Below are 20,264 nucleotides of genomic sequence, written 5' to 3' on the forward strand. Positions count from 1 at the left end.
GTTGTCGGTCATTTGTGGAGGAGTAATGGACCTCGTAACTATGTTTCAAACCCCTTATTTATTAATGCGATGAGGCAAAGCTTTTACCTCCGTTCCAAAAAATAAATAAAAAATAAACCTAATTGAGAATGGTATCTTTTCATCTTAACCTTAGATTTTTCTAGTTTCACAAAGGAAAGCGATACTAGTGGAGTGAGCTTGCATAAAGGTCGAGAGATCACAAATTGTCTGATGAGGCTCCACAATTAGCCCCGTCAGGTTGCCGATGGCCCCTAGACTAGTCGCCCCCAAAATCATGCCATCCAGCGCTCCAGCCTTGCCGCCTCATTAGCCACAACCACCACCTTCATGTCATGGGCTTCAGTTTAAGCGTCACTAGTTTTCTGCTTTTTTGGATTACCACTGGCCTTCCCCATGACCAGCAGGTTGTCCCGTCGCTTCCTGGCACGCGACAACGATCACAAGCGAAACTAGAGCCGCCTCGTCAGGTCCCTTTAGTCCCCTCTTCCACCGATTTCAGGCAGTAGCATCCGTTAAGGACAGGGACGAAGGCAACATAGGGGGCAAGTTTGTTCATGAAGGAGGCAAAGTTCATATGAAGTAAAAAAATTGATTGCAACAACCACAATCATAATAGAAGAATCAATTTGTTAGGGGGAGGTGTCTAGCCCCCCCCCCCCCCCCCCTATAAATTCGTCCCTGGTTAGGGGAGCCCCATGATCATCCCACCCGTTTCTAAGTTCACCACAGGCACCTGGATGCAGCCTTTGTCGAGATCGCAGCACGACTCCCGTCTTCGCAAAGATGTGATCTGTAGGCTTGCTTTCTATCGGGAGGGACTCGTGATTTGCTATGGCAGTTGTTACAAATTAGTGCCGCTATTCAAAATTTTCTCATGTCACTATCATGTTTGGGGCAAGCCACAACAAAACGGTCTAAGTTATGTATAAACACGTATTAATGGTGTATTTGATCGGCGAGGCCCGCCTGTCAGGAGACGACATGGCATGTATTTTTATAGAAAACCTCCTTACTTTATACTTCGTCCGTTCCAAAATAAGTGTCACAATATTTATATTAAATTAGTACAAATTTTATACTAGATCAACGACACTTATTTTGGAACGAAGGGAATACTTAATTGCATAAATGTCTTTTATTGCCGGGAAAAGGCTCCTGCGAGAGATGTTTTTCTTTTTCATGTTTCCATTGAATTGGACTTTTTCACTAGTTTCCGCCGAGAATGGGGCAGAGAAATGAAATAAACAGAAAACACCGACCTGGGACGGACTCTATGCCGGGTGACGGCTCTGACCACTACGCCGTTGATTGCAACAAAGTAGAGGCATGTTCTTTTATACGCTTACCTTAAACACATCCTGTCCTTTTCCTTTCTTTTTTGTTTTGTTTCGGATTTCATTTTGAAATGCATCACAGCCGGTGGAAGGGTTACTGGAAACGCATTGAAGATTGGGTGGCAAACAAAAGAAACGAGGTAAAATGTCCTACATGAGCGGGGTCCAAGTGTGGGTTTCTGCTGTGAATTCTGATGCCTGCTGGGTGCAAATCACCCAAGTTGCCTGCAATGTATAGTTGATCTCAGTAGAATGCGCTGTTACATTTTGCAAGCAGAAAAGCCCTTGCCACTGAACCATTTTTCAGGCATAGCTTGGGTCAGCAACTACTCGGCATGCATCATCGTTGCTCCTTTTTTTTCTTTCCCTTTTGTAATTTCCTCCGCCTAGGCATAACTCCAGTATTACTTTGCCCTTTGCAGGTGTGATCCTTGGTGTCAGTTATTTGCATCGTAATAATGCAAGGACCGGGTGCGTGCTCATTATGTTTGTATCCCATGAATATTGTGTTATGAGTCAATAAAAAGTGCCCTTTATCAAGAATAAAAGAAGAGTAACAAATAAAGATGCACGTACATTTTTTTTCCCAACAGAGTAAAGTTGATACATCCAACTTTATGCATGAAATTTAACTCAATAACGTGATTTCTTCCGACAACAAGATGATGTGAGTGGCCTAGTACTATATTACTGATAGATACAGTGTCTTGTCAATGATTTCTTCAGCTCGCTGTGATTGTAATCGTCGCTAGCAGAGATGAAGCTAGAAACAAAGTTTAATAGGGCCATCTTCTATAAATGAATAGTGATTAGTACTTAGTTTGTGAAGGATTTGCTAATTTCATTGGGGTCAATTGACCCCAATCCTTACAAGGCAGCTCCGTCCCTGGTCGCTAGGTGATCTATGAACCTGAATGTAATTTTTGATACTTCTGATGTTCTTTGTAGTGCCATGACAATTGACGAATATATGGGAAGTCTTTTCCACAACAAAAAATAAATACAGTATGCTGCCAAAACAAGGGATAGCCGACTTGCATACCGGGGGCGCAACCGGTCATCTATTCCAGTATGTCATCTGGGACTAGACAGCCGCACAGCTGAAAGTAGACTATCAGTCGGCTCGAAAGCATTCGGATGGAGCCTGTCCACAACATGCAAGGACGTCGGTGGCTGTGGCACATCACAGACGCCTTCGAGCATCTGGACAACTTTCGACATGGAAGGCCTCCACGAGAAATCCTGCTGAATGCACCACAGAGCGACCCTGATAGCTATCTCCACCCGGTCATCTTCATCATCATACGCCAACTTGGCGTCGACAATGTTGCAAAGATCGCCTTCCTCCAGCTTCCTGAAAGCGAAGGGTGGGAAATGGGCCTTCTCCGAGGCTTCCAAAGGATCGAAGCTCCTCCTTCCACTGATTATCTCGAGCAGAACTATCCCGTAGCTGTACACGTTGCTCTTATCTGAGATGGCGTAGTTGGTGATCCACTCGGGCGCAACATAGCCCCGTGTGCCTCTGAGCCTGGTGAAAACATGGCTTTGCTCCCTGCTCATCAACTTGGCAAGGCCGAAGTCAGCTACCTTTGCATGGAAGTTGTCGCCAAGTAGAACGTTCTCAGGCTTGATGTCGCAATGTATGATCTTGGACTCGCAGTCCTGATGGAGGTACGCCAGCCCCTTTGCTGTTCCAAGTGCAATGTGAAATCTTGTATCCCAGTCTAGAAGGGGGGCATCCACTGTAGTACTGAAAATCCACCTGTTTAGAGACCCCTTGGGCATGTACTCGTACGCAAGAAGCCTTTGTGACCCCTCGACGCAAAATCCTCGGAGTTTAACTAGATGGACATGGTGGATGTTGCCAATTGTTGTCATCTCAGAGCGGAATTCTTTCTCCCCTTGGCCTAGGCCCTCTAGCTTCTTCACAGCAATGCTGCTCCCATCTGGCAGTGTTCCGAGATAGACTGATCCAAATCCTCCCTGACCAAGCTTGTGAGCGAAGTTGTTTGTAGCTCCTCGGAGCTCCGTGTATGTAAACCGCGTTGGTGCTCCAGATATCGTCTGTAGAAACCCATCGTCTTGTTCTTGCGATGGTGAAGGTTGCTTCCAGCGACGACGGTAAATGCCGAAGCCAACATAAACAAGGACCCCTATGGCAGCCAACGGTCCGACCACAATGACAAAAGTGATGACGGTGTGACTCCCGCCGCCATTCCTTGAGCCATGGTTAGTGCTAGATACCTTGATGAAAGATACAGAAGCAGGCTCCCCTCTATCTTTCATGTGCAAACTACCGATCTAGTTGAAAAGGAAGCAATTGCCCGACTTTTGCTCAAAGAACATGGCAATGCACGAGCAGTTGCCCATGGATGCGTTCTTGCATCCTGTGATGTTTGTTCCAGCCAAGGGTGGGGTGAACCTAGTGCCAATGTACCCAACTCCACTATCCACTTGAGCTAGCTGAAAGTCCGCTTTTGAGTTACATGGTGATATGAGACCGGGGTTGCAGTTTGGAAAGGTGCTAAGTGCTGTGCTAAATGCTGACAGGCACTGGCATCCTGTTCCACTAATGCAAACGGAGTAGGGGCTGCACTGGGCTGGCATGTCACATGAGTCCTCCGGAATTGCGGTTGGGGCAGTAATCGGGTCCGTGCCATAGGCAGTCTGAACAAGGACGCGGAAGGAAAGGGATCCATCGTTGCTGAGGACAACAGTCAACGTGCCATGGGCATCATCCTGCACAACGAGAAACTCTGATAAAAGAGACCCTGATTTATCATAGAAGCACCACGAAGTTGAACTGAAGTTTGCAGAGTAGATGCCGCCATCATTGTTCACGATGAACCTTCTATCCTGCAGCGCAGACCAGTAAGGTTGGGGGTTCTGGGTGCCCGCGTACAACATCATGTCCCCTGCTGTGATCCAAGTGTATAACTAATGTTGTGCGTGCTGGACTGGCTCACAAGGGTCATCCCAACAGTGAAGCTCTGGCCAGACAAAAGTGTGTTCGTTGGATAGCTGAAACTCTGCCATACAAGAGAAGAGCCGTCTTTGCCGAGCACTATAAGATTGCCGGAGTCCAACAGCCGAATAGAGGCGCCCTTGCCAGAGAGATTGGCGGTCCAGACAGTGGAGCCTTGAGACAGCAGGTAGGCATTACCATCCTTGTCGAACACAAAGGTATCCGTGTGAGAAACAGGAGAGTTAGCATTGGCAGTCCAGGCGACAGAAGTGGAGGCTAGGTGCAACACCGTGAGAAGATAGGAGCGGCTCTCAGACACACCACTGGTCACAAAGCCGAAGCCATATACAGAGCCATTGGACAGCAGAAAAATTCCATTATTATCGACGTATTCTTCTTCAGAGCCACTGAACCCTGGCAGAAGAACTTGTTCCTGAACACTGCTGCTGCATATTATCCAGAGGTTGGCTATCACAAGCATCCAAGGCAAAACAAAGCCTGTTGAACAACCTATTCATATTAGATGCAGGCATGCAGTAACACAAACATCTAGCATTCCATCAAGGTTATTTCCAGATCGATGCATGCTTGAACTGCATAACTTAGCACTGGAAAGTTCATAGCAATACCTCTCATTCGAGCATGTTGTTGTCTAGCAGCCGCAACATACCCTGAGGCGATGAGAAGGGAGACCACCATGACGCACATCTGGAACATGGTTTTGGACGCGATGCTCGTGAGAGAATATTAGACTGCTCATACATGTGGTGATGGGAAGAGCAGACTAGGCTTGAGATATCGTATGTATGGTGTGGCAATCCTCCGCCACAATGTTACCGGTCATGCATCTGGTTGCTAGAGTCGGTCAATGAGAGCTGGCAGCTCTTCTTGGAAATTTGTAGTAAGTCGTAATCGAGCTAGCCGCCTCTACAGACCATGTTGACTCAAATACATTCAATGAATGGTCCCCATCATCACTCAGGTCATGTGGCATACTCCCTCCGTTCCAAAATATAAGTCTTTTAAGATATTTCACTAGGAGTCTACATACGAAGCAAAATGAGTGAATCTATACTATAAGCATGTCTATATACATCCGTATGTAGTCCATTAATGAAACCTCTTTAAAGACTTATATTTAGGAACAGAGGGAGTAGATGGCATGTGGACCCACTGTGAAAGAGAAAGGGATAAAAATGGAGAGATGAGATGGGGTTTTTTTTTTTTTAAAGTCACATTTTGCTGAGACGTGTCCTTATCGGAAATTCAGTTTGACACCTAAGCACGCATGCTGCTGGTATCTGCACCAACCAATTCCACTGTATTATCAGTTTCCTTGTGCATTTTCATATGACCATGGCCCATGTTTGGCACATGCCCATTAATTGTTGGGGATCTCTTTATGCCATACCATGGATGATAATAAGAGTGCTTCGATACAATGGACGTACATTTTTATTTTTATTTTTATAAATGAGAGTTTGTTAATTATGAGTGCCCAGTCACTACTACTAGAATTCAGATTTCCTAGAGTGCAATCATTTTCTAGATGAATGGCTTTACATCACGACTATAAATGCCAAAGCAGTCGAGGTCAGTACAAGGTGTTGATAAAATCTTATTACAAAAACATATCCTGAACGCTGCTGCAGATCAAAACTTTCACCCGGAGCCTGAAGGGGTCAAGGGGTGGAGCCAAACCGAGGTGGGAGCGATACCCATTGGGGTAGTCGGTGGCGACGTACACCAGGTTGAGCTTTAGCTCGGCTCATGACTATCTTACAATGAACATTCACTATCCCATAAGCCCTAGCTAGCCGCTAAGAAGATGGTCGTCGCGACCAGGTTGAAGTCTCTAAATCTGGATCAAAGAGATGACGCGTTGCTGGACCATGCCAAGTTGCCAACCAAGGTGTCTAGCCAAACACCATCGGCGCTGGACCACTGGTGAAAGTCTTTTTTTTAGCTAGGATGAAATTTCATCTTGGCCTTCTAAAAGTCCCAACGATAGAAGTAAACCAGTATTGGTGATCCAAATCTTTATCTTTACCTATTAATAAAGCAATTAGTGTTTCTGTCGTCCGTCATTAACATTGCCCATAAAGTTGATGAAAATTACCCACAATTGCCACTTATAAGTCATAGAAAACGTTATCTCCGGACTGGGCCGGCCCATGTAGGCACCTCCTATATTACGCTCTGGGCATTGGAAAAAGATGCAGCACACCTATTTGGGCCGGCCCATGCGTGGCCGCCTGTTCTTTTAGTTTAGTTTTTTTATTTTACTTTTCAGTTCCTTTTTTTCTACTTTAAATAATTTAGAACTTCAAATAAATTTTCTTAAATTTAAGAAACTGAGAATTTTGAAATAAAATAATAATAATAAAATAAAAACTACTCAGGAGTTTTGAAAAATGTTTGCACATACAAAAATGTTTAAATTTTTAGAAAATATCTGTGAAATGAAAAAAGTCAATAATTTTAAACAAAAGTCCGTGTAAAAATCTTAAAAACAGTTCGTGCCTCTGTTTATAGTCTCATTTTTTATTTTCATTTTCTGTTCCATTTTTTAAAATTTAAATAATATCGACTTTTGAAAAACTTTTGCAACTTATAAAACTGAGAATTTTGAAATAGAATTTTGAAGAAAACATAAAATGTTTGTGAATTCAAAAAATGCTCGGGATATTTGTAAAAGTATTCCCATATTCAGAAAAATGTTCATAATTTTGAGAACAATGTTGGTGAAAACAATAAAAGTCCATGATTTTGAGGAAAAAGTTTGTGTATTATTTTTTGAGTGCAATTGAAAAAAATGTTTGCTAATTTAAAAAATGTTCATGCATTTCAAGAAATGTCCTAAAATTTTAAGGACATAATATGATCAGCATCCTTGAAGATTATAGTTATTTTTCTCCCGTTGCAACGCACGGGCCCTTTTGCTAGTAACAGGTAACATGAAAAGCAGGCAAGTTAATGAAGACTTTTATTCCTATATAGGTTTTGGTTATGCTGACCACTTCGTACCTGAATCCATCAGCCGCCACGTGTCCTTGCATATGCCACAGCCTGCCATCGCCTCCTGCGTGCAAGTTCCCACAAGGCGCTCCCCTGCTCGGCTCAATCCCCCTCTCTCGGCGCCGAGCGCTACCGGAGCACGATCAGCTTAATTTTCTTCACACACCAACTGTTTAAGTGGTTAAGAGCCAAGATTCGTGGCCATCTAGCACAGAGTGGCAGCATAAGTGGAAAATCAAGCACTAGTCTGGCTGGTGACAAACCTGCAGGAGATACATTGGTTGTTGCAGTAGAAACCAACGCGGTAAAAACTGTGTGCCGCTGAGGTGTGATGCCGGGTCATATCCCAGAACCTACACACATGTGCAATTAGACAAGAGACCCAAGAACTGCAAACTAAATTGCAGCAGACTTTGTATTTCTTGAACAAGGACAAATATCTTTTTAAGAGATATCACATGACAGCAGCATGTTCATTATTACAAACAGCCTGATTTTGAAAACAAGAAGCCCCCAGTTTTCAATAACCAGTCAAGCAAACAAAACTAGCTAATGTTCCATCGCCGAAAGATACACAGATGCTATCGGTCATATGCCGTACAGAATCCTACTGCCAACCTTCAACAGTCATGCAGCCCCATATCACTTGCAGGCTGCACGTATTTAAGTAGAGAACTACTCCCTCCGTTCCTAAATATAAGTCCTTGTAGATGTTTCACTACAAGACTATATACGGATGTATATAGACATACTTTAGAACGTAGATTCATTCATTTTGCTCCGTATGTAGTCTTTTAGTGAAATCCCTAAAAAGACTTATATTTAGGAACGGAGGGAGTAGAATACAAGGGGATTTTAGAAGTTGACTGCATGCATGCATAAATACAGACACAGATATAACATGCCAAAAGCAAGAGGGCAAGCTATAATTAGGTCAGGCAGAAATATAGGAAGTTAACTGTGGACTGAAATGAGGCCTTCCGGTCAGAATATGAAAATGCAGGCTATTCAACGTCCTAAAGAATGAGAGCAACTGAGTGGCATGCAAAGATATGGTTTTGCATACTACTTCCTCCATCCCATATTAATCGACGCTCAAACAGATGTATCTAGCACTGAAATACATCTAGATACATCCGTTTGAGCGTCAATTAATATGGGACGGGGGGAGTAACAAGCATAAAAACACTGAACATCAGCAAGATGTGAATCAATAAGTGAATTCAAAGTCAGTTTGATAGTTGATACTGTACGATGCTAGACATGTGAATGACATTGTAATTGTTCAGCCCATTAACAATGTTATCATACAGTATATCATCATAAACAGTTTAATACTGGAAAAGATTACCAATTTATTGGTTTCTGCCCAGTGGATTAGTTCTCCGCAGAAGAACCAACCCTTAAAATAACAGACAGACAGAAATCCAGTGATCCAGTTTGCATGGAAAAGGTCCTAGGAACACTCATAGAGTAGTTATGTTGAGAATAATCTAGTCTGGACTCATAAGGGCTGCGCCATTTGATTGTGATTTGCATGGTAAGTTGGCCTCATCCACTTGCACACAAGCAGAAAATAACATGTATCCAACTAGAATCTCAGATTCTTCGCCTTGCAAGGCAAGAAAAAAAAATGGATTCTCTTGTAATCCCTCTCCTCACTTGTAGGGCAGTTTTCCTGTTCTCAGTTACCACTGCCTTTTCAAAAGTGACAATAAGTGCCATACATAGACGAATCTTGTAATAGCAACCTTCTCCTCCTTTACCTTTGCAGCTCTCAACCCCCTTTAGCTTTTCTCCCATCAAGCACAATAATCTAGCTGCGAGATCAGGTATTATGGGAACTATGTCTTTACTTTGATGACTCTTCTCACCAACATCATAAATGTGTCTGCAGAGGGGATTAGCTTCTCGCTTCGTGTAATCATCTTGTCGTATAACCGAAGTGCCCTCTTAGTGTTCCCCTTCTTGCAGTAACTGCTGATCAACATATCGCTTATGTCACTTGTCAGAGCCAGTGATTTCCTTTCCATCACATACACAAACTTCTCAGCTTCCTTTGGATTCCCGCACTGGCACAGGGCACTGATCAGGGAGGTAAAAAAATCGGAGCCATGGTTAAGTCCCCTGTGCTCCATCTCATAATAAATCTTGACAACACCTTCCACATCACCAACTTTTCCGAATCCATCAATGAGCTTATGGTATGTATCCTGACCAGGAATAATTCCTTTGTCGATCATTGCCGTCACCAACTCGTTCGCCTTGCCGACCTCTCCAGCACCACACATCGCCTCTAAGATCTCATTGCAAGTGCCAATGTCCGGCACAAGGCCTTCATGGAGCATCTTGTCGAAGTACTCCAAGCCCTCACCTGTCCTCTCATGTCTAAAACACCCAGTGACGAGGTGACTGTATGTAGCATCATACGGCTTCAACCCCCTGGACAGCATTTCTTGCAGCAACTGCATGGCCTCACTGACATTACCTTCACGACAATGTACTCCGACGAGGCAAGTATACACAAATGGGTTCAGGCGACAGCCTCGTCGAACCATGTCGTCCCACTGCTCGCGTGCCGACTCCAGATCACCAATACGACAGTGGGCATGCACCATCAGCGAGTAAGCAACGTCGTCGAAAACCATGTTCCTCTGCAGCATCCTCCTGAGCAGCAAGATCCCTTTCTCGGCCCTCCCTTCCTCGAAGATCCACAGCGCCAGCGCGACATGCGCCACAACGCCCGGCGCGCACTTCTTGCCGTGGATCCTCTCCACGAGGGCCACCGTCCTGGCAAGTGTGCCTTCCCGGCTCAGCACGCCGACGACAAGCTCGACGGTGGCCTGGCTGGCGTACACCCGCTTGAGCGTCATTAGCTCGAACACCTCCCAGGCGACCCGGAACCGGCCGGTGCGCTGCGCGGCGTGCAGCACGGCGTTGAAGGCGGAGAGGGAGGGGAGCACGCGGCGGAGCGCCAGGTACCGGCAGGCCTCGAGGGCCTCCTCCGGGAGGCGGAGCTGCGCGTAGGCGTGCACCAGGAGGTGGAGGCCGCGGGTCGTGGCGGCGGTGCCGCTGTCCTCGTAGGCCGAGAAGAAGGCGTCCAGGAAAGAAGAGGCGGGCGAGGAGGAGTGCCTGGTGATGGCGGCTTGGAGGAGGACGGAGGCGTGGCTGATGAGGGCCGCGCGGGCGAGGAGGTGGACGAGGAGGCAGTAGGAGCGGAGCGAGTGTGGGGACGGCGACGCGGCGGCGGACCAGTGGAAGAAGCTGTGCGCGTTCTTGGCGACGGTCTCGGCGGAGGCGGGGGAGGAGGGGCTGGGGTTCCTGGCGAGGGAGAGGAGCACGGCGTCGACGTGCCCCTCGGGCGCCGGGGCGGCGGGGAACGATGCGGAGAGCGCCTCCCAGGTCACCCTCGGGCTGTGCGCGAGGTAGTGGGAGATGTGCTGGGGCGTCGACGTCGCCGCGGGCACCGCGGAGGCGGCACCGCGGCAGGGGGGCGGGACGACGCGCCGCGCGAGCATGCGGCCGCCGGACTTGGCTGCGTTCATGTGGCCATCGAATGAGACGCCGCCGTGGTAGACGCACCTCGTCAGTGACGAAGCGGCGGCTATCGGGGCTCGAAGGTCCTCGTCCGCCGTCCGATCAAAGTAATGGACGGTCAAGATGAGAAACGGCAAACTGTCCCTCAAATTCCACGGTGTGCTACGATGAACTATATTCCACGGTACAAGATTGTGTCATGGAAGAAAAAAGAAATCTCAACGATTTTATTTTGCAATCGTCGTAGTCAGCTCATGTATCTCTACCATGTACAATTTGCTATATATCTTGGTATTGATTGCCACACCGAAATAACCCTGTACCCCACACTCGATGTAATTTCCTACTCCCTCCGTCCCAAAATAAGTGTCTCAACTTTATACTAGCTTCAGTACAAAGTTGTACTAAGCTTGAGACACTTATTTTGGGACGGAGGGAGTATTTAAGAAACATTTCGTGTAATTTCATCACAAGCTTTTTAGGGACATTTCATGTAATTTCATCATAACTTCCAAATAGTTTTCAGAGTCCAATTCCACGGTACTGCTATAAAATATAATACTTTCTCCGTCTTAAAATTCTTGTATTAGGTTTATCTAGAAATAAATGTATCTAAATACTTGATATTCATATCTAGACAAATCTAAGACAAGAATTTTAGGACGGAGGGAGTATCTGTTACTAGAAGCGAAGTACAAAGCACACTCGGCCCTTAACACACCACCGTCCGAGCACACTTTTTTTGTCATGTTATTGTTACTGGTTACACGTTGCTTTGCTACTACTACTGTTCTTGCAGACGGTATTATCTTCTTGTATGTATCATCATACATCGGTAGCAAGCTGCAGCTACATGTTCTCCTTCACGACCGTGACCGGGCAGGCCGCGTGGTTCACAACGTAGGTGCTCACGCTCCCCATCAGAGCCCTGCCGCGAACAAACAACAAAGGTCACATGAATCCCAAACAAGAGCGAGAAAAAAAAAAGCAATATTGTCACATACAATGTTGTCTCATACGCGGTTTTAAATGGACCGAACGTGCCCTAAATGTCGAGCACGATCATGGGAGCAGCGGGCGTTTTTCAACTTTTAAGATCATGAAACTGAATCTGTGTGTATGCATACCTCTTGAGCGTGCTCAGACCTCTGCTTCCGATGACCAGGCAGCCGAGAGGAACCAGATCAACTGCCTCGCACAGCTTCTTGGTCGGGTCGCCATAGAATATCTTCACAAAGACCTCAACCTGCGAACCACATAGTTTCGACGACAAGAAAGTCAGCAGACAGGAATAATTTCTAGCATAGGAATTTGATCAGGAGTACTGATTGCTACAAATTCTGCGGATGAAAGATGAAAAAACTGGTACCCCGCTCTGATGCGCCACTTGGGCCAGGATCTCCAGCGTCTCCTTGTCCGGTGACAGGCCGTACTTCTTGGTGACATGGGGGTCCGAGAACTCTACCAGAGGGATGAGCGCTGAAATCCACAAGAAATTGCCATTTCAGAAGCATGGTAATTTGATGCTGGCACAACGGAGAGCACCGACATACAGACTTTGTTCATCGGTCCCAGACCAACAGAAGCAAATACAGGAGATACCGATCATGCTGCAGCAATCACTATGGATTTCCTACGGATTTGAAGATAAAGAAAACGAGAATAGTCGTCCGGGGTTGGACTTACGTGAACCACTCTGTTCCCAGAGATGCATCGCTCCTTGCTCATTCTGGTAGGAGTTGTTGACATGGATAAGCACGAGTTGATCACCCCTCCTGGTAAGGTTGGTTGATGCCCATCGCAGAGCCGCTTTGCTGCAGGAGGAGAAGTCCACAGCAACTCCAACATTCCTCCCACCCATGTCCCTGCAAAGCTCAGATGAACACAAACAGGTTTTCGATTTCCAGACCGGTCTGTCTAACAATGGCAATGAGGTTTCAGCTGCGGTCAGGTCCTTAAATAGATAACAACAAGAACTAGTGTTATTAGTCGAAATACTAAACGAAAGAGGGGGGAAACATAGGCTGAGCCGATGATCTTTCTCCTCTTGTTACTTTGCCTGATTCCTTATCACCACTTTACCTCCCCCAGGAGACAGACATGTTCCACTTGCTTACCGCTGCTAGAGAAGCCTATGGGTACAAAAGGCCTGACAAATCAAGATTCATGATGCAAAGCAAAAGGGAGCAAAAAAGAATTTTTACTCCAGTTTCTTTCATGCCACTGGCACTGGAATGCAGATTCTACTTCATCGGTTAACTAAAGTAGCACCATCGGGTAATGGACAAGAGGATAGAAATTCTGATGTTTACTTATTCTCACCAAAGCAGCAAGCAAAGAAAAGCCAGGTTGATCAGGAATAAGATACTACCAGATGCTTCCAATACAGATGAAAGGACAATAAAGTGTTTCAATATGGGGAATCCAATTAGATGCAGCATAGTAGTTTGGCCTTTGGTAAAATAAAATGCATCATTCAGCTATTCTTTGCAAGAAAATTACCAATAACAATATAAGCACTTATGTTCAAGACAGATAATAATATACTCATATCCCAACCTGGCATGCAGAATGAAGAAAATAAGAGACAACAGACCTTGTTATATTTAGGTAACAACAGCATGATCTCATATCCCAAATAAACTCAGTGACATGTTATTTCTTAAGATAACAACTGCAGAGAAATGCAGCTCAAGTGGATGTAACTTCACACTGCAAGCAGATACTCCCTCCGTCCCAAAATAAGTGTCTTAATTTTGTACTAGATTTAGTACAAAGTTATACTAAGCTTGAGACACTTATTTCGGGACGGAGGAAGTACAAGTTAATCGATGCATCCATCAAACAAATCCCGCGGATGACCAGTCAAGCTAGATCTTCCAGACAAACTAGTGATGTTAAAGCATTCTTAGCATTACATGCAAAAGCAGTGCTCCGAAACATTCAGAGTCAATATCCCCCTACTACAGTCCTACAGATGTCAGCAACTCCACGTAGTTACTGTTATTAACCAGCTCTTTGGAATGAGAAGTTACAGATACAACTGCTCCACCCTCTTGTCATACGACACGTGATAGATCCACCAATTGCCCAGAATTCCAATCATATGCAGTACTGTTCTGTCCTTTAGTTCGACCGTCCCAATAGAAAAGAACTTGTAGTCTTCGGTATCAACTTTTCTTGTCTGGATGACCTGAAGACAAATTAAGAAGGGTTTAGGTATTAAATTAGTACATGAAAAGAACGCCGAGAAGCTAAATATTGCCATGCATATGGATTGACCTTGCCAAAACTATATTACAGAATCAACTCTCTGGTAAATATGGTCTCTACAGAATCAACTCTGTTTTCAGGGCAAAAGCTGGCACAGTACGACAATGCTCTGGAAACTGATGATGGCGCACATTGGAAGATGGAAGGTGCTTTGGAAAGATGTTCACTCAAGACGGCTCGACCACAACCTGTTGCTCCTGGAGAGGATGAGGAGAGAGCTGAGCGTGGATTCGCCCCCTTCGACAAACTCTGCAGTTGCTCTCCATTGCCAACAGATTGCACAAGGAAACAGGCTGAAGCCTGTGATCATCTGGTTCAAGAGGACGTAAATGCTCCAATATTTTCTGCCTGTCGCCTTGACTCATCTTAGATTTGCCATCGGTGCCTCATGAATTTCAGTGTATGCATAACGATCTTAACACAGCGCTGCCCTGTAGAGGATGGCCTGTACTCAGCCAGGGCAGGGGAACTGTAGAAGGAGCTAAGATCAAACCTGATCCGGTATATCCATCTTTCTAGCACGAGAAATTTAGTTAGCTGGATTTCAGCCTCGCTAATAGACGCCTGGTGCTAACTTATATGCCTGCGTTTACAGGAACATCGCGTGGAATTACCAGGAAACTGGGATCTTCTGGAAAACTATGACCAGAAGAACAAATTAAAAGGGAATGGAAAGGGCATGAGGTCGTTCACCGGAGGAACGTTGCTTGTTGTTCTGATCATGGCCGAGTCCTACCCATTGTTGCTTGGCTCGTTGTTTCGCTGTTTCTATCAGCTTCCTAAAACTGTACCAGAATGATGTTATCGGTTGCATTTAAAACGGAATCAGGGGGGGTGCTATTTTCCTAAAATACAATGTTCCATTATCAGACTTTGCGAGTCAAGTTCAATGACATTATGAAGGCCAGATGTACGCAAGCATAAGTATGGTTGTACCCCCTAGGGACCTACCACCCCAATCATCATCACTGTAAAACACCTTCATTTCACACCTTAAGAAAGTCAAATGTATAATGTTGTCATGCATAGGACATGGTTAATGTGATATGGATATTACTATCATCTACTCCCTCTGTTCCTAAATATAAGTCTTTAAAGAGGTTTCATTAGTTGACTACATACGGATGTATATAGACATACTTTAGAGTGTAGATTCACTCGTTTTGCTCCGTATGTAGACTCTTAGTGAAATATCTTAAAAGACTTATATTTAGGAACGGAGGGAGTAATCATGAATTCATTTCAGCGCACATCATGCACGTGCATGGAACTGATGAATTAGTAAAAGCTAGATATGGTCCTACGGATTAGTTCATTACAGAGAGTAGAAGGCTGCATACTGTTGAGACACAAAATATGTGAAACTTGAAGCCCGAACTCATGCTGGATCTAACGGTGGTAGCTACCCTCCCGGGATTAAAAAAAAATTGGTCTCGTATTTAGTGATGGAAGGAGTACAATGCACACAAATCAGACCACTTCAAAGATTTTACACTACAGATAGATGAGTGGTCCAAAACTTGAAACCTACAAGCATGAACCTCTGGTCAATGTTCTAAATCACCTTTACCTAAGGTAGACATATCATTAATGCTGGATTCTGGTTTGGTATAAGAGCAAATATAGTATTTCAGATACAGGATCTAAACAAGATCATCTGTCGAACTGGTTCCAAAAAGGGGTATCCTTTCAGTTGTGCAAAAGCTAAAAATAATGTCAGTGAAAGTTCATGACCATATGGAAAGCACTTCCATATGTAATGTGATGTAGAACTATTAAACTACTCCAAAATGTGTTACAAAATGCAGGTATATCTAATCTAGCTCTCTTAGGGGGGAAAGCATAGCTCACCTCCTCCTTCCACAATGCAGGATTCTGATGCATCTTCCCTTGATGAATCTGAAACAGTGAAAGTTATATCAGCTAACAGAAGAAGGAAAAACGTAGAGCATCCTTTCATAACTTTGTTATTTTGGGTAGCATAAATAAACCTCAAACGATGCTACAATCATGCCACATTGAGCACCATCAAACTGTAAATGTGAATATGTTTAACTCTAAGGTGGCATGATCATTTAACTAACCTCCTGCAGAAACAAGTATATGGAGTAGGGGTCCGGCCTTGTGGAGTAGAGAAGAAGCAATGTATTGATGGCAAGAACCATCGGTTTCCGCCAACCATACACAATCAAAAGAATCAAACCGATAGGCAGCTGAAATTTTCTGACCAAATTCCAGAATTTCCTAAGAACTTGTTTCGCATATGGTGAGAGCACAGTGATATCTTCTGATGGGCTCTTTGCTGGTCGCTCTGCGATGCAAGCAATTACACACAGGAAAAAAGTGCATTAGGATAATAATAGTGACTAGCATTTGGATTTTGGATTATCTGTACCTAGGTCTAAGCATGTAGTATAACAACTTAAATGAAGTTTTTCAAGGGGAAAACTGAATGAAATTGGACTATAGGACATGTATGAACTTCAGTAAACTCTGTCCTATACATACCAAATTACCAGATCATATCTAAGTATGCCCAGGAAAAAGAACAATCATAACAGGGAAATGCACTAAATGTTTTTCTCCATGAGAGCAGGCACTAGAAGGGAAAAACATACACACACGTTCTAATGTGCCTGGTGTCTGTGGCAAGAAATTACCTTGTGCCTCAGCGACCTTTGTAGGATAAAGCATGACAGCAATTGCGGTGCCGCCGGTCCCAAATCCCCTCACCACACCTAGAATAATGGTTAAATCAATGAACATAATAATCCTGGTCAACTGACATTGTAGACCAAAACATGGTTTTTTGAGACAGATACAAGGAGAGCTTGAAGGATGGTCACGGGCGCACTGACAAACGCTGAGCCGTAGCGCACGATCCTAACCCATTAGGCTACCTGGAAGCTTCGGACGAACTCCGGTGGACACCCGCGCGGCCAGCAGAGGTCGGAACATGGGGGCGCGAGCCTGCAACGCGGGGGCCGAGCCCGAACACCGCGACCAGATGCCCTGCAACGCGTGCCTGGCGGGAACTGGTGGGGAGTCACCCGAGGGCGTCAGCGCGTGGATCAAACGAACGAGGCCGCCAGAGAAGGGAGGGACTCACGGGCAGGGTTGGCGGCGGCAGGGCCGCAGGAGGCGGAGAAGGCGCGGGCGGGGGCGAAGTGGGGAGTGGGTACGCCTCGCCGGAGATGCGCCGCCATCGCGGCCTCGCTCGCCAGCCGCCTCCACGCCATTGTCAGCCTCCTCCCTAGCACTGGTAGCTTGGCTTCGTCGAGGAGAGGAAGAGGAGGAGAACTCCGGAGACGGCGGGGCGAGAACGGGGAGCTTCCGCTTGCGCCGTCCCCGCTGCCGATTCCCGTTCCGTCTCGCCGGGCTTTGGGCCGTGTGGGCTATTAGTGGTTTTGGGCTGTTCGGGCTGTTAGGGTTTTTGGGCCTATAAAGCCGACTGCTCATGGCTTTCTTCTCTCCCGTTCGTGCTGACGGCGGCGCCCTTTCCTCTATTTCCGTCTGAAGAAAACAGCTCCAAACCTCGGTTCGTTGGTTCCTCAACTTGAGATGCTTATATGGATCATGTCTTCCTTTCTTTCGATTTGGAATGGTTGATCTACAGATGGAATTCCTAGTTTTTAGCCTTGTTTTCAGAATTTCGATCTTGTATTGACGACTTACTATCTAAAGGAGCATGATAGAAAAACTATATACTAGTTTCAGTCCTATTGATGCAACTTGCTCAGGGGCACCTAGGTCTCAGTCCTCACATGGAGGATGTTTTCAAGCGATCTGTCAGATCAGTGTTATCTCGTAGACTCATATTTCTGATTGGTTGTTTCTGGTTCCCTTCTTTATTTGTTAGTACTAATTTAACAGTTTCAGATACTTGGGGTGATAATTACTTCAGTGTTGTTCCTTATTAGTAAAACATGAATTTTCACCGGTATAATATTTATTTATAGCCCTGCTACGCTTAACTCTGATCTCATTAATTTCTGTCCAGTGCTGCTTGCCTATTGAACCTCAGGACAGGATTACCATGCATTTCTCAATGGAGGATCTCCCGGAGGAACTGTTTGCAGAGTTTCTCAAAAGGATCACCAGGACAAGTGATCTGAATTCTCTTTCCCTTGTGTCGAAGCGGCTCCACAAGATTGAGGCAGATCAGAGGGGTGCTATCCGTGTTGGATGCGGCCTCTTCCCTGCTACACAAGCCTTGGCATCGCTGTGCCGTGCGTCCGGTCCCTAATTTGTGTAAAGTGGAAATCGACTACTCCGGTTGGACGGCAGGCCATGCCAATCAGTTGGGCAACCATGGCCTCTCTGTGTTATCATCTCACTGCCCCTCGCTGAGCAGTCTCGGTTTAAGCTGCTGCTCATACATCGATGACTCTGGTCTTGGTTATCTAGCCTGTTCCAAGAAACTAGCGTCCCTCAGGTTGACCTCCACACCAAACATAACTTCAAGAGGGCTTCTCACCGTGGCTGTTCGTTGCAAGAGTCTTTCTTCTCTCCACCTTATTGACTGCCATAAAGTGGGTAGCAAAGACTGGTTGGAGTACCTTGGCTCTGTAGGATCATTGGAAGAGCTTGTCGTAAAGAAGTGCGAGGGCATCAGCCAGGATGACCTCCTGAAGTTTGGCTCGGGATGGGTAAATCTACAGAAGTTTGTGTTTGAAATCAAGAAAAGATTCTTTCGTAATGATGGAGCTGGGCCTGGTGAGGGCTATGATCCCTCATACGACCCTCATAGCCTGAATATGTATGATTTCAGTTGTGAGAACATGAAGGACTTGAGGTTGGCAGGTATCGAAATCGCGACAGGAAAAGGACTTCGTTTTCTGCTTGGGAGGTGCAAAGCACTGGAGAAGCTTCGCTTGGAGTATGTTCGGGGTCTGAATGACAACGACATGATTGCATTATCCCAGAGCTGCAACCATCTTAAAAGCATCTCACTTTGGCTGGATCCTCAGAATTATTACGATACTTTCAGGACGGCATTTACCAACAACAGCCTTAAGGCTCTATCTCTCAGTTGCCCTATGCTTGAGAGTGTTGATCTCACATTTTCAGGTTGTTCTTCCATGTACCCGTCAGAAATAGGCTTCACACGGAAGGGCCTAGTGTCTCTCATTAAATCTTGCCCGATCCGTGTTCTCGTGCTAAGGGGTGCCAACTTCTTTAATGACAAGGGGATGAAGGCACTCTCATCTGCTCTATTACTGGAGACACTTGAGCTTGTGGATTGCAAGGCCATAAGTAATGCTGGGCTGCGGTTCATTGTGCGTGCCCCATGCTTGATTAATCTCACGCTCCGGGTCTGTGACCGTGTGACTAATGCTGGAGTATCGAAGCTGGCACGTTCACAGAAGTTAGAGTCTCTGATCATTGAACGCTGTTCCCGGGTCTCTGAGCAGGCTATGCGTGGAGCTGCCAGATCAGTTCAATACTCCGAGTCTGTACCACTCAGCGAGCTAGAAAAATTGTTCACAAGTTCGTGCGATTGATGAAGTGTCCTCCAAAATTTGTCAGTTCAAAACCCTCTTCTGAATTGATCAAGGTGTTGCTGAGTGCTGGCTCTGCATCAGTTGGATGTCCCTGTCATCAACTGCGTTATGTTTTTCCATCTTCTCCTTATCTTTCTGAACTTAATTTTATTGTTAGACCTTTTGCTTTGTCTTAGTACGAGAGCATCTGCAGGGGATTTCGAACTATCTACCGGTGCACATTTCTTGCTCTTGCAGTTAATTTTCCTCTGCTTGATATTTCCGAAATTCAGTTACCTACGTCGTTGGGCTGTAAGGTTTTTGCTGCCCAAATTAGCGAACTTTGTGAAACTGATATTGCAGAAGTAGTTATGTGGTAAGCTTAAAAAAGTGATTGTGGAGACTTGTGTACTTCTACATATTTTTCTCGTGATATTTGTTATGCTTACACATGATTCTCAAAATTTGTTGGCCTGCACATAAATCAACATTCCATTGAGTTGTCCAAGTTTTGTTAGGCTGTACCTAGGAACAACGCCTGCTCTTGGCCTGTTTTGTTTCAGTTGGGACAGAAGATCTTGTTAGTATTCTTTTTTTCAAAACGGCACTTGCATCGTACTGTCACTTATTCAG

General features: G+C 45.4%; 3 protein-coding genes, 1 long non-coding RNA gene and 2 pseudogenes across 4 annotated transcripts; 1 reads left to right on the forward strand and 5 right to left on the reverse strand.

Moving 5' to 3' along the window:
• Positions 1-2,314: 2,314 nt before the first annotated feature.
• On the reverse strand, positions 2,315-5,223 carry LOC123439422 (annotated as a pseudogene).
• A 620-nt stretch (positions 5,224-5,843) lies between these two features.
• LOC123442796 lies at positions 5,844-8,047 on the reverse strand. The gene is made up of 3 exons (XR_006630530.1): positions 7,602-8,047; positions 7,348-7,507; positions 5,844-6,370 (listed from the first exon to the last, which is right to left on the reverse strand). It is a non-coding gene; the product is annotated as an uncharacterized LOC123442796 (long non-coding RNA).
• A 497-nt stretch (positions 8,048-8,544) lies between these two features.
• Positions 8,545-10,913, reverse strand: LOC123442797 (pentatricopeptide repeat-containing protein At1g66345, mitochondrial). Its single transcript, XM_045118943.1, has one exon. It carries the CDS (start codon positions 10,881-10,883, stop codon positions 9,183-9,185), a length of 1,701 nt encoding a protein of 566 aa, XP_044974878.1. The 5' UTR covers positions 10,884-10,913; the 3' UTR covers positions 8,545-9,182.
• A 424-nt stretch (positions 10,914-11,337) lies between these two features.
• Positions 11,338-12,909, reverse strand: LOC123442800 (universal stress protein PHOS32-like). The gene is made up of 4 exons (XM_045118945.1): positions 12,562-12,909; positions 12,245-12,354; positions 12,003-12,121; positions 11,338-11,803 (listed from the first exon to the last, which is right to left on the reverse strand). The coding sequence occupies exons 1-4, from the start codon at positions 12,734-12,736 to the stop codon at positions 11,725-11,727; spliced, it is 483 nt and encodes a 160-aa protein (XP_044974880.1). The 5' UTR covers positions 12,737-12,909; the 3' UTR covers positions 11,338-11,724.
• Positions 12,910-13,715: 806 nt separating this feature from the next.
• LOC123442798 lies at positions 13,716-17,472 on the reverse strand. The gene is made up of 6 exons (XM_045118944.1): positions 17,258-17,472; positions 17,049-17,183; positions 16,809-16,886; positions 16,233-16,459; positions 16,000-16,047; positions 13,716-14,068 (listed from the first exon to the last, which is right to left on the reverse strand). The coding sequence occupies exons 1-6, from the start codon at positions 17,385-17,387 to the stop codon at positions 13,907-13,909; spliced, it is 780 nt and encodes a 259-aa protein (XP_044974879.1). The 5' UTR covers positions 17,388-17,472; the 3' UTR covers positions 13,716-13,906.
• A 724-nt stretch (positions 17,473-18,196) lies between these two features.
• On the forward strand, positions 18,197-19,652 carry LOC123441437 (annotated as a pseudogene).
• The last annotated feature ends 612 nt before the right edge of the window (positions 19,653-20,264 follow it).

Source organism: Hordeum vulgare, chromosome 3H, assembly GCF_904849725.1.
Source record: "Hordeum vulgare subsp. vulgare chromosome 3H, MorexV3_pseudomolecules_assembly, whole genome shotgun sequence".
In the NCBI taxonomy this organism is placed as follows: Eukaryota; Viridiplantae; Streptophyta; class Magnoliopsida; order Poales; family Poaceae; genus Hordeum; species Hordeum vulgare.